Genomic DNA, 14,381 nt, shown 5'->3' on the forward strand with positions numbered 1-14,381 from the left:
AAAATGTAAATTTTGATAAATTATGGCATGGCTAATTTTTTATGAGAATGAACATTGAGTACTAGAAATATCAGTTATCAAAGAAAGTTTGTCATTCCATAATATGTAGTACATAAAAGGGAACAAAACTAAGTACTGAGGCCCCAGTGATAGCAGGCAAAAATATACAACTTAGGAAAAAAACTATAACTATTAAACTGTAAAAATATAACTTAGAAAGACAAGACAGGGTAAACAGGGTAATAGTTAAGAGATATGCAAATACATGCAGGGAGTCACAAGTACACATTCTCAAAAGCCCTTCCTGATATGATTTTGGCTGTCTTTTCATCAATTTTGGTTGGATTTCTTGTTCTTGGTAACCTAACTGTGGTCCCCCGTTTTTTCTCCACTTGCTGCTCTTTCCAGTTTTCAGTTGTACTTCTAATACTAATACTAAAATTCTTTTATACCCCTCTCCTGATCAATACTTTTGACAGTGAGATACTGTACATGCTTTGTAATCTATTTACTGAACTTGGCTTTAGCAGTCAGATTAAGCCAAGAAAATGTCAAGAAAATCCTGGGGTTATTCACATAGGTAATGACAGCTTTATGAAAATTACTTTAAAACACTGAGTTTGGATGTGATTGGTTAATTCTGAGCACAGTCATATGACCCATTATAAAAGGGTATACACACTTATGCAGCCAGGTGATCAGATGTTTCTTTATCTTTTTTTCCCTAAAACATATTTTATTTTATATATTCTGGTTTCATTTTTTTCCATCACAAAATCTGACATTTGAACAGAGGTGTATAGAGTTTTAATATCCTTATTTTTTACAGAATGTAAACACATTCTCATACCATTCCTTGTATTGAATTTAAGATTCCATACATATCTTAACACCAAGTGTTCTTTTGTTTTCCTTTCTTCTTGGAAGTGCTGAAATCCTTTATAGACCTGGGCCAATGGAATTTTCTTTGAAAATACAATCATTGTGGGCCTTCTGTGTTTTCTTTAAGAGCTTTATAGAACATTAAATTATTCCCATTGAGAGGTTTGCTGGACTGAATACTAGCAATACCTGTATTTATACAATAAATTCATCCAAGACCAACCTTGTATCGCTGTGATTCTTACAGTGTGTGTGAGAGATTAATATTGAAAAAGTAATAAAGCCACTTCTTATTTATTAATAAATGGATAAACCATTTTTTTAAATAATAACATTTGTCACTGTAAGACCCAAAGGGAAAGTTAATTATTAATCCATTAATGGCACTGATTTCTTCATCTTTGTTGCTTTGATAATTCTCGTCCTAATCACACATGAACCTGCAGTGTCCAGTAGATCATTTTGTTGGATTTACTTGTAAGAAAGTCAGGTACAAAAATTCATTAATTTATCTTCAGTAGCTTTATCCTGGTGTGGTCCCAGTGGACACAATGCCACTGTGAATGTTAACTGTAAAGGGTTGTTCTTTATATATTGATGGTATTTAAATGTTATGAAAATTAATTAATTAGGCAATAGATTGTCATACCCTAAAGACTGTCACTTCCCAGGAGTCCAAATCTCACCCTTGCTTCACTGGATACTCTCACCTGTGTAATGCATACTTGTGCTTGCAGTACACAGCTGAGATTATCCACTGCAGTGTGATGCTGGTACTGAACAACACACTTAATACTGTTTGACATTATTTTGTATTGTGTAAGGGTAATAATGTATAACCCCATGATATGCTTTTTGAGGTTTCTTCAAGTGGACTCAGGCAGGGTTTGTTGACAGTGTTTGTTTGCTTGCTCATGAAGGATGAAGCTACATCGGGATTTCTGTAATGCTGTTTTGTGAATACGTCTATTGCTAAAAACATTAAATAATTAATTCAGAATTCAAGACGAAGTTAAAAAGGAAATATTTGTTTCCGCCCGGTTTCGAACCGGGGACCTTTCGCGTGTGAGGCGAACGTGATAACCACTACACTACGGAAACTCACGACCAATGGTTGTTTTCTTTCCGAGTACAGAATTTATGTAGTTATACTGCATGATAACGAGGGAAAAGTTAGTATAATAAGCAGCATATACATTCCTGTTCATACAGAGACTTTACCATTGAGTATTTTCTCTGCTCGAGTTTTCACTTTTGAAACAGAAATTTATTGAAGAACATTATCATGGCTCGAGTCTTCATGATTCACTCTGATGAGTTCAGATTTTTGGGTTTGCCCAAACATACACCAGAGGAGGGCGGTTAGTTTGCTTTCTATTTGTTGTAGCTTTGAATAAAATTTAAAAAATAACAAATAGCAACAACTACAAAAAGAAAGATTGTGTAGCCTTTCTTAAATGACTTTAATTGATCCCAAATGCCTAATTATTATTATTTTTGGAATATGTCAACTGACATGGTTGTCATATAGAGAAATAAGAATCTGCTCACCGCATGTAGTCTCTGTATTAACAGGAAGTTTTATAGTATTAATATAAAAGAAACGATGACTTCACAAATGTCTGCTGAGGCAATGAAAAGCCTGCCGAAACCCGGGATCGAACCAGGGACCTTTAGATCTTCAGTCTAACGCTCTCCCAACTGAGCTATTTCGGCCTCCATATGCTGCTTTTTACTGACAGTCCACAGAGTCTCAGAGAAACTATGGATTTGTACGATTAGATCGACTTTTTTAAGATGAATTCACTAAAAGAATAACTGTCTAATGAAGCTGTGGAAATTGAAAAAGCTGCCGAAACCCGGGATCGAACCAGGGACCTTTAGATCTTCAGTCTAACGCTCTCCCAACTGAGCTATTTCGGCTTCCGTATGTCAGCGTTGTATATCAGTTATGTAAGTAACTGATAGTTCTTTAAATTATTTATTTTTATATTATATTTTTATATTATTTATATAATCATATTATGGCAGCTTTTAATCATATTATGGATCGCTTTTAATCCTCTCTTTTCTTTTGTTCGCCTTTTCACGCCTAGGATGATGCAGGTGTACTACTGGTATACAAGAGATACCTTGGCATGACTACGTGGCATCTGTAAAGACCGCTAGCGGCACTTTCAATAATGTTCAGTTTGATGCTGAATAAAAGTTTTAACACCCCGCCATATAAGTACATTTTAAAATCTACGTCGTTCGCTGTTAGTGGTCAGACTACTCCGTGAACATTTATCTAACCATCAGTGGCAACAAAGAAAAAGCGAAATACATCAGTGACTTTCATATTATATTAAAATCTCTTTATTTTGTAGCTTTAAGTCTGCTTGCCCCTACCTTTGCCCAGTTCTCAAGCTGCGAAAAACATCAAGAAATAAAATCCAGTGGAACAAAGAAAATATTAAGCATGTTATTACATATAACAAATACTGACATCATATTACACACTTTGTGCCTGGTGAGTTAATAAAAATCAAAGTTCAACTGATTTAATATAAAGTTTACTCACACACAACTAAAATCCTTTAACGCTTTACTGTTGGGTATTTTCACTGCCTCGACTCTTCATGATTCACTCAGATGAGTTCAGATTTCTGGGTTTGCTCAAACATACACCAGAAGAGGGCGGAGCACTATCATCCAGCAGCCATTCAACAAACGGCAAATGACATATAGCTATTTGTTGTAGCTTAGAATAACATTAAAGAATAACAAATAGCAACAACTACAAAAAGAGAGACTGTGTAGCCTTCCTAAATGACTTTAATTGATCCCAAATTATTATTATTTTTTTTAGAATATGTCAGCCAACATGGTTGTTATATAGAGAAATAAGAAGCTGCTCACTGCATGAGTTCGGGTTAAATAAATTGCTGCCAGCTGAAAATATATTAATCACTGCAGAAATTATACAATGGAGGGATGTTACCTATGACTGTTAAGGCTATATACAATTGAAAGTAAGGCAGGAACGAAAAACAAACAATTGTTTCCGCCCGGTTTCGAACCGGGGACCTTTCGCGTGTGAGGCGAACGTGATAACCACTACACTACGGAAACCTACATGGAAAACATCCTCGAGTTATTGTAATGACAAACATCTTTTTTCAATTTTTACAAAATATAATATACATGAATAAAACGCTACTAAATATTAATTGAACTTCAAAATGTTGTATGATGTTTACTAATGATAATGTATAACAATATTAGATTTTTTTTTTCATTTTGTACACCTTACACAAAAGTATTAGAAAATTCTTTGGAAAGGTCCCATTTTTGTACATCAAATATCAAGAGTACATCACAACCCATAAAATGCTTAAATAAGGCTGTCCAATCTTGCAATTCACAAAAGCATGTTTTATTAATATGATGCAAAAAGGAAAACCTACAGAAATGCAAGCAAAAAAATCTATTCAATGTATTTCCTGAATACAATTACTACACCTCGGCCATAAATGCAGAACATGCATTGTAACTTTTTGGTAGATTGAATAGCAGAAAGAAAGTAGGCACCAAAGAAACCACTATCATTAGAAAACGTTGTAGAAAAAGCTTTTTTTTAACATTTCCATTTGTGAGTGTTGACCATAAACCTGATCTAGCACGGTGGAAGATTTAGACATGGCTTGGTCTGGTTTGTTTCTTCCAAAGGTGGGCAGATAATATCTGGTTTTCCTGAGAAGATCTCTAGACGTTTATCACTGTTTGGGGAAACAGGGATTATTGTGTTTGTTTTCATGTTGTTTAAATTCAGAACTTTTGTATATACATATATTAGATAATTTTATTAGATAATTTTGCTTTACCTGTACTTTGAGATGTCGGGTATACATTCCCGATTCCTTTTCTGTACAGAATCTTTACCACAGTCAGGTTTACAGTAACTCCAATCAGACCATTCTGACCATAAAGCTCTTGGTATTTGAAGATCATGTCCAGCTAATACAGTACAATAAAAAAAAAAATCTCTTATAATAATAATAATAATAATAATAATAATAATAATAATAATAATAATAATAATTTCAGTAATTCAATCAGATTTATGTTTGTTGGATACTCACCTTTACAGCCTTCAATGTCAAAGCAGGAGCTGAATTGTACACCTTGTCCATCACAGAAAGCTCCATCATATTTCCTGCCTTCACAGTCTCTCAGTCGCCTTCGCCTCCCTGATTTATTTTTGCATGTAATTTTCCTTTGGTTTGGTGAATCACATTGAGTCCATTCAGACCACTCAGTCCACTGGCCATTTGCTGCAGGAAATGAAATATTTCTTCTTGTTCAGTGTTGCTGAGTTTGCCATAATGTAATATTCTTAAAGAGCACCTTGTTCTAAGTATTATAAGAATATACAAACTGTCTTTAAGCAGAGTCCACTGTACAGTGGGTGTTAGAACAACTTATCCACCAAAAAGGTATTGTAGTATAAAGTATCACAAGGACAGTTGATTTCAGTCTCAGCAATACATGGATAATACCACATAAACTAGCATTAAGTCAATTAAAGTATGGGAGCAGCAGTGGGACATCAAGAACCATCCCTGAACAAAGGCATTATTATCATTCAGAATCATATCTGTATAGGCAACTGTATCACCCTACCATTTTGGTGGTCACACCTGTAATGACATCAGTAATGTGTGAAGGTAATGTGCTCAATTATTATCCTTAACTTATATTCAGAATGAGAGACAATGTTTGAGCAGAAAATGTTAAAATTCTGCATGTACTCTACAGGCATCTTCAATATATTACATACAAAATTAAACTAAATGGAATAAAAATGTTCTAATAAATGTGTTTCACCTGGGCAGTATTTTGGATCTTTGCAAACTACTGATTTGGTATTGTCTCCTGGGCAATCCTGGCCTCCAAACTTTGGGGAAGGATTATCACAATCACGATGGTGTGTCTGTAGTCCCACTCCACATGTCACAGAGCAATCAGAGGCTGACCATGCCCCCCAGTTTCCATTCACTGTGGAGACATGTTTTTTCTGTTAACAATGGCACAGTTATTTTTCTGTTGAAGTAATAAATCTTTCATAGGCTGAAATAATAAACATATAGAATAATTTCCTGAAACATGTCTCACCTGGACAAAAAGGCAGTCCTATGCATTGTTGAGTGTCTGTGCTTGAGCCTGGGCAATTATTTCCACGTGGTGAAATAGATGGTGGAGGGTTTGTACACGTCCTGGTTCTCTGCTGTATAGGTATTGCAATCCCTGCTTTTTCACATGTCCCTGAACATGTACCCCAGCCACCCCATGCAGACCAGCCTCCATGAGCTAAGGATGCAACACAATAACATATACAAAAGTTTAAAATAACTTTAAGTCATAGAATCTGAGTAATATCACAGTGCTACTTATATATATAGACACCTGACAAAGCAAACTGAATTTTTGATTTCTGATGACCATTTTTCTATAACAGTATGGCTGCAACAAACCAGCTGCAAACCAAATCACAGTATTGTATTAATTATTAAAAAACAAACATGAAAGAAAAAAAAACACACTATAGGTATTTAAGTCCTATTGTGACAGAACCTTGAAACCACAACTAACAAACCGCAGTTCTTTTAATTTTTTCCCCAGTGGGAATTGTATTTTTAACAATGGGAGGTTGGTGGGGAAACTTTTTGTAGCTTTTATTGTGTAAGCCAGGGGAGTCAACATCAAAATATTTAAGGACTGGTCACCCAAAATAATATTTTGGAGCTCCTATAGGGAATTTAATTTGACTGGAATAAGCAGGGTATAACCTGGAAGCTGTAGTTTGTGACACACAAGATTATATTCATAAATTTGAGCTTCTTTTCAAGACAATTGCAAGGATTCATGAAATGTGTAGTGTACACATTTTTTGGTTCCAGTAATGTTCTAAGTCCCGTTTGCTCAGATGAAAAGTTAGTAGGCGTCCACTGATATGGCAAAACAAACAGAGCTGAAAGCTCATCAGCAGGGAAACTGCATTGTAGTTGCGTTAAAAATCTGCCAGAATAATAAGGATAACTACTGAATTGTTTGCAGATGCATTCACACATATTTCTTTTTCATACAAGTGTCTTTGTTCCATCCAGGTGTGTAGCAGTTTAACAAGATAACAGGTTGGTTAGGCTGAAGTTGGTTTCTCATTCATGCGTCTTAATCTGATTTTTTTGTTTCCACTTTCTGCCTCCTTCCAATAACATTATCTCTTTATTATGGAAATGGTTAAAACAAATATGAAAATTATACAGGAAATTAAATATAATAAACTTTCAAAATACTCTATAGATTTTTTTTACTGTAGTTTAAAATAATAATAATAATAATAATAATAATAATAATAATATGGCCATGTGATTATTAAAATAAGATAATGATGTTAGAATTATTAAAGTATTAGAGTATTTCTATAAATCATTACATAAATGATTCTATAAATCATTGTGCACTTCATGGCGCCTTCTACAGGAATGAGATTGTAAGCCCTGCACTTTTTAAGGTGTAAACAGAAAATCTTGATAAGAATTCCTGAAATTCTTAATGTAATGAAATATAACTATATACAAATAAAGAGTATTATGAGTTTTTGTTTGTTTTTTGTTTTAAAAAAAAAAAAAATTGCATTCACTGACAAACTGCTGTGGTGTAAGGGGAATAAAGAACTTTAGTGTGTGCTGTTAATAGAAAATAATCAATCCTGTCATTGAGTACATTGCTACAACAGTAGTAACTGTTGTCTTTTCATGAGTAATATGTTTGTTATTCATCACTGAGAAAAAAAAAGTTATACTTGGGCAGACGATCCCTGTGTCACAATTTTCGACGACTTCGCCATGACCCTCACAAACACCCCCACATTTTGGAAGTGGGTTAGAGCAGGTCCTCGTCCTCTTTCTGACTCCTTTTTCACATGTAACTGAGCATAGCTGCCACGAACCCCACTCAGACCATGCTCCATTTTCTAAAATAAAATCCAGGTATTAAGAAACTGACAGAATTGTGTTTGTTGTTATAAAAAAAAAAAGTTAAACAAAATATTGTGGACATCTGATCATCACACTCATATGTGAGTCCTCACCAAACTATTGCCATAAGTTTAAGCACACAACTGTATGCTGTAGCATTACAACTTTTCTTCAGTGTAACTAAGAGGCCTAAACATGTTCCAGCATGGCAATGCTCCTGTGCACAAGACATAGTTTGCCAAAGTTAAGGTGGAAGCACTTGAATCACCTGCCAGAGCCTTGACTTCAATCCCACTGAACACCTTTAGGATAAACTGGAGCACCCACTGCACCCCAGGCCTCCTCACCTGATATCCCTGCCTGACAACACTAATTATCTTGTGGCTTAATGAACAAATCCCTCGCTCCAAAGTCTAGTTGAAAGCCATCCCACAAAAGTGGAGAATATTCTAATAGTAAAGGGGGACTAAATCTGCAATGGGATGTACAACAAGTACATATAAATGTTATGGTCAGGTGTCCACAGATTTTTGGCCATGTACTGTAGATATCCTTATGTCCATTTTCATACCTGGGCAGCAGTCAATGTCAGTGCAAGGTTCAGTTTGTTTCTCTCCTAGATGGTGAGGGTCAAGGCAACTCCCAACGCCGTAGCAGGCACGATGTCTCTGCCTCACTCCCTGAGTACATGTCACTGAGCATGCACTCCACTCGGACCATGTGGACCATGAAGCTAATCTGTGAGAAAACATTCAGCTTCACGTCAACACACATTTAAAAAAAAATATTCCAGGGTATTATGACAGTTTTTAGGTAAAGCCTTTGATTAGACTGTTGGTCTTGTATAGTCTAGTCAGTAAAGTGTTAATGCATTTTATTAAGGATACTTTTATGCTGAGAAACCTGAATTTAAATGGAAATCATGATATCAGGTTATTTCTGTTCCAGCCTTCTGGTACCAATAAACAGATTATACTACTAATGTTGGAGACAAGTCACTTCATGTCATGGTCTGTTTTGAATAATAAGACAATCCAAATACCATTATACATACCAAATATGTTGCAATATTGCAAAGGGTTCACTTTTGTGTGTGTGTGTGTGTGTGTTAGCACACATACACACACACAGCGGGTGTATTATTATTATTATTATTATTATTATTATTATTATTATTAAGATGTTTCTTGTGTGACACCTTGTTAATGAGACACTTTTTTTGCACTGACAAGGGGCAGGATTACTTTCTAATTACTGATTGATTTTAGCTAGTGTCTTGGCTTTCCATGCCTTTTTGCACCTCCCTTTCTTCATGTGTTCAATACTTTTTCTCTGTGTCATGTCATATTATTATACATATCTTAATTTGTTTAATTTGTTCAATACTTGATTTTTTTTACATGCTTGGATTGCACTGGTCATTACCAACATATGGTAAAAAAAATTCATGTCAATAGCACCTTTAGAAATATATTTACTGAGAAAAATTGTGATGTTTTCGTGTGTGATTTTGGGAACAACATTTGTCGTTTTTTGTTTGTTTTCCTAAGGTGAGTAGTAACCTTCCTTATAAACAGTCTACAACATTATTATTATTATTATTATTATTATTATTATTATTATTATTATTATTATTATTATTATTATTATTATTATTATTAATAATATGTATTATTAATTAATACATATTGGCTTATCTTTATATTGTCATCTGATTATAATAATTGTAATAATAGTCAGAGCATTTTTCTACAGCTGGCATTACAGCACATTGTTTTCGTTTGCCACTTATTGTAGCTGCACAATGCACAGTTTGATTAGTCACATGGAGAATAAAGACCTTAGAGTGATGGAAATTGGAACAGAGAAACTAGCTTGAGTGCAGTACATAAGGTGGTTATGGCTATAAGACAGTGCAGTAAACATGGTGTAGCTAAGTACAAATGCCTGATGTACTTTGACAATAGACCCTGATGTACTTTGTTTCACTCTGTACACTTTAGCTCTACTTTGAAAGAAAGTGCTAACAGACCACCAGTAGAGCATTTTGAATATCAGTGACTAACCCTAGAGCAAAGCGCTTCAGCATTAAAGCTTGGCAAGCTGACATCAAGGCCACCTTTGCAATATATCAGCACAAGCAAGATGGTGGGCTATTCAACAGCATACAAGTTTCATAAAGGAGCTCATATGTGTTTGAGGGCATGGTGAATCTACAACCTGTTATAGCATGAATAATAGCTGCAGTGGTGGATGTGGAGACCACAGAACTGAAATGCATCCATTTATGGCATTTTGGCAGATGCCCTTATCCACAGTGACTTACTATTATTTCAGTTACATGTATCATATTTATCTCATACACAGCTGAGTAGTTGAGGGATTTAAACAAAGAATCATCCAATCTGTACATCGTACCTATCAGGTTCCATCACTGATCACACTTTACACAGAGAGATAGTGGTGAAAGAGACCCAGACAAGACAACCGTATAAAACCTCATGTCTCCAGTCTAAGGTGTTGATGATTTCTATGTATAGATCATATTAGTTTTGTGCATTGTATTCCTTTTTTCCAGTGTTGTAGCATTTTATAGCACTGCTAATATTCTATCAGCATAGTTCCAACTATAGTTACTTGCTATTTTTTTCTTAGTCATTTATATAACTGATGATGTTTGTTATCTGTGTCCATGTCCCTAGTTATTTCTTGTGTTTAATGTAATTTCTGAAATCTCATACGTTGTATGTAGTCTCATTTCATATTCGTAACTCATTCACTTTTGGCTTTGTGTTTTTTTGCACTTTGTTTAATAAAGACTAGACTACTGTCTAAACCTTGATCCACAATACAGTGCTGTAATGTGACCTCTCTGATTTTATAATATAGATGAATTCCCAAGCAAATAAACAGTTGTTATAGATTTTAAACACATTTTTAGAAAACCTGATGTTTTAATGAGCGATCTACATGAAATACTGTATGCTTTATAAAGTAACGCTGTCAAATGAAAATTTTTAGTGTGCATAACAGACTTCCTGCAAGGTTTGTAAGAACACTTAGTCACTTGCTAAATGCAGTGTACAAAAAGGACAAAAAAAGGCAGAATCTAAATTAGAGCATAGCTTACCTGCAAGACTTGCATTCATTTTTTTTATCCTGATAGCCATATGCAGGATTCATACAACAATCATTAAATGAAACTTCCCCTAAAATATTACCGCATGTTCCATCCGATGGGTAAAAAGAGGCATAACACTGCACCATCTCCGGGACTGAAATAACAAACAGCACTGTTGTACATTTGTCATTGTAACACAACATGTTATATTATATTATATTATATTATATTATATTATATTATATTATATTATATTATATTATATTATATTATATTATATTATATTATATTATATTATATTATATTATATTATATACAAACCTGTTTCCTGGACATGAAGCATAAGCACAAAGAGCACTATAATATGCATTATTTTCCTTATCATTAGCTTCCCATGTAGAAAACCCTGGAGTGTATAGAAAAATGAAGAAGAATAACTCTCATCAAAAAGGCAAAATTATTCTACATCAAAAAGATTTCAGATATGCTGTACTAACCTATGCTGTTGGCTACTGGACTCGATTGGTCTGTGTGTGTTTTTTACCACGTGCCTTGAGGCTGGTCTCACAATACTACTTTCCCAGTATCCAACCAGACGTTTCACAACAAATACTTACTGTGTACATGCAGAATCATCACATTCCTTATTTAGAAAGGTGCAAGTCATTAGCTTTTTCTTCTAACATATGTTTTTCTCAGGGTAACTGACAGATTGTATATATATTAAATATAATATATTTAGTCACTTAAAGCTTTTTCCTTGATCAAAATGTTTGTCATGTGTTTGATTATTTTAGTTTTGTAGACATAAGCAATCAATGATGTTGTTAGGTACTTTACCAGAAATGACGTCTGTTCTTTTTTTCCTGTAACAGAAACCTCACAGTGACCTCACTTGCTGTCATGGTGCAAACGTGTGACAGTAGCTGAACAGTTCTATTTAGATATGGTTATCCTAATAACTTTCATAGTCCATGCAAAATGTTGGAACCTTGCATTACATTGCATAGGATTTTCAGTTTTTTTTTAAATGATTGCTTTCTAATTTTCCAGGCACCAGGCAAGTTGTGCAAAGAACTTTAGACTGATCAATAATATTTTGTTTGGAAAGGTTCATGTTTGCGTTGGCTTAGGTACAGCTTTTAATGTTTTTAAAGTAGCTTCTTTGTCTCTTAAAACCATTTCAATAAAACAATGGCAAATTTCATTGGCATGATCTATTTCATTGGCATCTATCTATTTTTCACACAACTATAAGCTTTCCAAAAATATTCAAAATACATTCAGCTTAGATTAAAAAGAATGAAGTAGAATTCTTAACGGATCGTCCTTTTTGGTTTATGAATGTGTAATTTAATATGTGTGTGTGTGTGTGTGTGTGTTTAAACCAACATGGCCAGATTAAAGAAGGTACTCAGGATGAATCCAATAAATGTAACACACAGTTCCACAGGGGCACCCAGTGCTTAATTTATGTGGCCCTGCTTTGTCCTGCAGGTGTCATATCTGAATTCCTGCCCCTACATGCATGAATGTAAATTCTGCCCAGTATGAGGGCTCCTAGTCCCGATGCACACCTTCCAAGTAGAGCCCAAGCTTACCCAAGAAGCCCTTTTCCCAAGAGTGGGTGTGATGTTGAACAAAAAGTGTTTAAGCCTAAGCAGAAATCATGGTGGCCCCATGTGGACAGCCTAAATATCAGTGAGATTACTGTTGATGGTGCCACTAAGAAACACATAAAGATGGATAAGAGCTGCAATTGCTACAATTAGGTTTACATTGAACAGTTGATAAAGTCAACAAAATAGACTTTATATTCACATATCATCTCTGAGAGTTTTTCCTTGCCAACATCGCCCCTGGCCTTCTCATTAGGGATAAGTTTATGAAATTAAAATGTATTTCCTGAATGTACATATTTCTTTAAAGCTGCTTTGTTTCAATATCCATTGTTAAAAGCAGAATAAAAATAAAATTTCAGTGAATCGAAATTAATTAAATTGAATAAAAATAAATTTCACAAGCAGAGTTACCCGAATTTAGATGTTTTCGTAAACTTTAAACAAGAAAGTCAGTGTCCAAAAGAGGAAGAGGAAGCAGGCTTATCTGCTTAGTAGTTTCCTATGTCTATATTATGCAATAAAAACAATTTTTAAATGAACCCAGCTGAAGGGAAGTTAAAAATGACATTTTTTTGCTTATTTTGTTTTAGTTTTACAAAAGACATTAAATAGAAATATTTGTGGGCACTAAACCATTGCCCGATGTTTCATTTTTAATCACAAACCCAAATTTCATTCATTGTATAGCAAAAACAACAGATTTGGCTTGCAGCTCTAATACATTTTAAGAGTTCTGTACATATTATTTGTTCAGGGTAGAAAATGCTAAGGGGCTGATAAAGGATTGAGAATCACTGTTTGAAGAAGTGTTTAGTCAACTACAGAATTATTGGCAAAATTGGGAAAGATGGGTAAAAAAAGTTATGAAATATATATTTGTGGTTAAGTAACTTAATTAACTTAATAATAATAATAATAATAATAATAATAATAATAATAATAATAATAATATAACTTTACAAACTAAGTACCTGGAGTTCTCAGGTTCAATACACATTCCCTGCCTAACCATAATCAAAATAAACCAAACAACTTTGGACTGACTGAAATGGTGTTTGGAGATTATTGTCACGTTCATATAATTGGAACTAGCAACGTTAAAACTAGTAAAGCCCCATTTGGCATAGAGCCTGTGACCTGGGATGCATCCTAAAACTTTAATTATTGCCTTAAGACATAACTTCAAAGAATGAGATATCAGTTAGAGTATTAAAATGTACTTATTAGGAACCAAGGAATCAGGATATGGGAGGCTTCAAAATTAGCATGTTTTTTTCCGAGAATTAATTTTATTGTTGTATGTGCTGTAAATATACAGTATAAAAAAGTGTAATTTTAATAAATAGTAATAATAGTAATCACTATTAATAAGTAATAATGGTAAAAAACAACAACAAAAAACAAAATTCATAATATTAAATTAGAACAAATAGGTACAAGCAAACAAATGTCCATTAAAATATGCAAGACATACAAGAACAACCCATTCATGAGTAATATTAGATTTTTAGAGACTAAAAAATGATTTATTGTGCTGAAGTAATATTTAAATTGATGCTTATTCTGTGTATAATCATAACACGGAGTTGTGTTTATCTATATGAGGATTCGTTATACCATTTTGCCTACATCATGTCATAAATAAGTAAAGAAAAAGGAAATGGGGAAAGGGATTTTAAATAAATTTAGTTGTACAGTGTTTTTTGTTCAATTTGTCAATAAGCACTGGGGTCA

General features: G+C 34.0%; 1 protein-coding gene and 4 non-coding genes across 6 annotated transcripts; all 5 read right to left on the reverse strand.

The window, feature by feature from the left end:
* Positions 1–82: 82 nt before the first annotated feature.
* LOC131353028 (properdin-like) lies at positions 83–11,595 on the reverse strand. 2 transcript variants are annotated; one of them, XM_058389701.1, is made up of 10 exons: positions 11,523–11,595; positions 11,347–11,431; positions 11,035–11,179; positions 8,476–8,642; positions 7,730–7,900; positions 6,040–6,234; positions 5,752–5,922; positions 5,007–5,198; positions 4,749–4,881; positions 83–4,643 (listed from the first exon to the last, which is right to left on the reverse strand). In XM_058389701.1, exons 2-10 carry the CDS (start codon positions 11,408–11,410, stop codon positions 4,541–4,543), a joined length of 1,341 nt encoding a protein of 446 aa, XP_058245684.1. In that variant the 5' UTR covers positions 11,411–11,431; positions 11,523–11,595; the 3' UTR covers positions 83–4,540. The 2 variants fall into 2 exon arrangements, with proteins under 2 accessions (XP_058245684.1, XP_058245683.1); XM_058389700.1 differs by lacking the exon at positions 11,523–11,595 and having other exon boundaries at positions 11,347–11,516.
* trnav-cac (transfer RNA valine (anticodon CAC)) lies at positions 1,911–1,983 on the reverse strand. The gene has a single exon. It is a non-coding gene; the product is annotated as a tRNA-Val (tRNA).
* trnaf-gaa (transfer RNA phenylalanine (anticodon GAA)) lies at positions 2,526–2,598 on the reverse strand. The gene has a single exon. It is a non-coding gene; the product is annotated as a tRNA-Phe (tRNA).
* On the reverse strand, positions 2,733–2,805 carry trnaf-gaa (transfer RNA phenylalanine (anticodon GAA)). The gene has a single exon. It is a non-coding gene; the product is annotated as a tRNA-Phe (tRNA).
* On the reverse strand, positions 3,924–3,996 carry trnav-cac (transfer RNA valine (anticodon CAC)). Its single transcript has one exon. It is a non-coding gene; the product is annotated as a tRNA-Val (tRNA).
* Positions 11,596–14,381: the final 2,786 nt, after the last annotated feature.

The sequence above is a fragment of the Hemibagrus wyckioides genome, linkage group LG05 (assembly GCF_019097595.1).
Source record: "Hemibagrus wyckioides isolate EC202008001 linkage group LG05, SWU_Hwy_1.0, whole genome shotgun sequence".
NCBI classification, from domain to species: Eukaryota; Metazoa; Chordata; class Actinopteri; order Siluriformes; family Bagridae; genus Hemibagrus; species Hemibagrus wyckioides.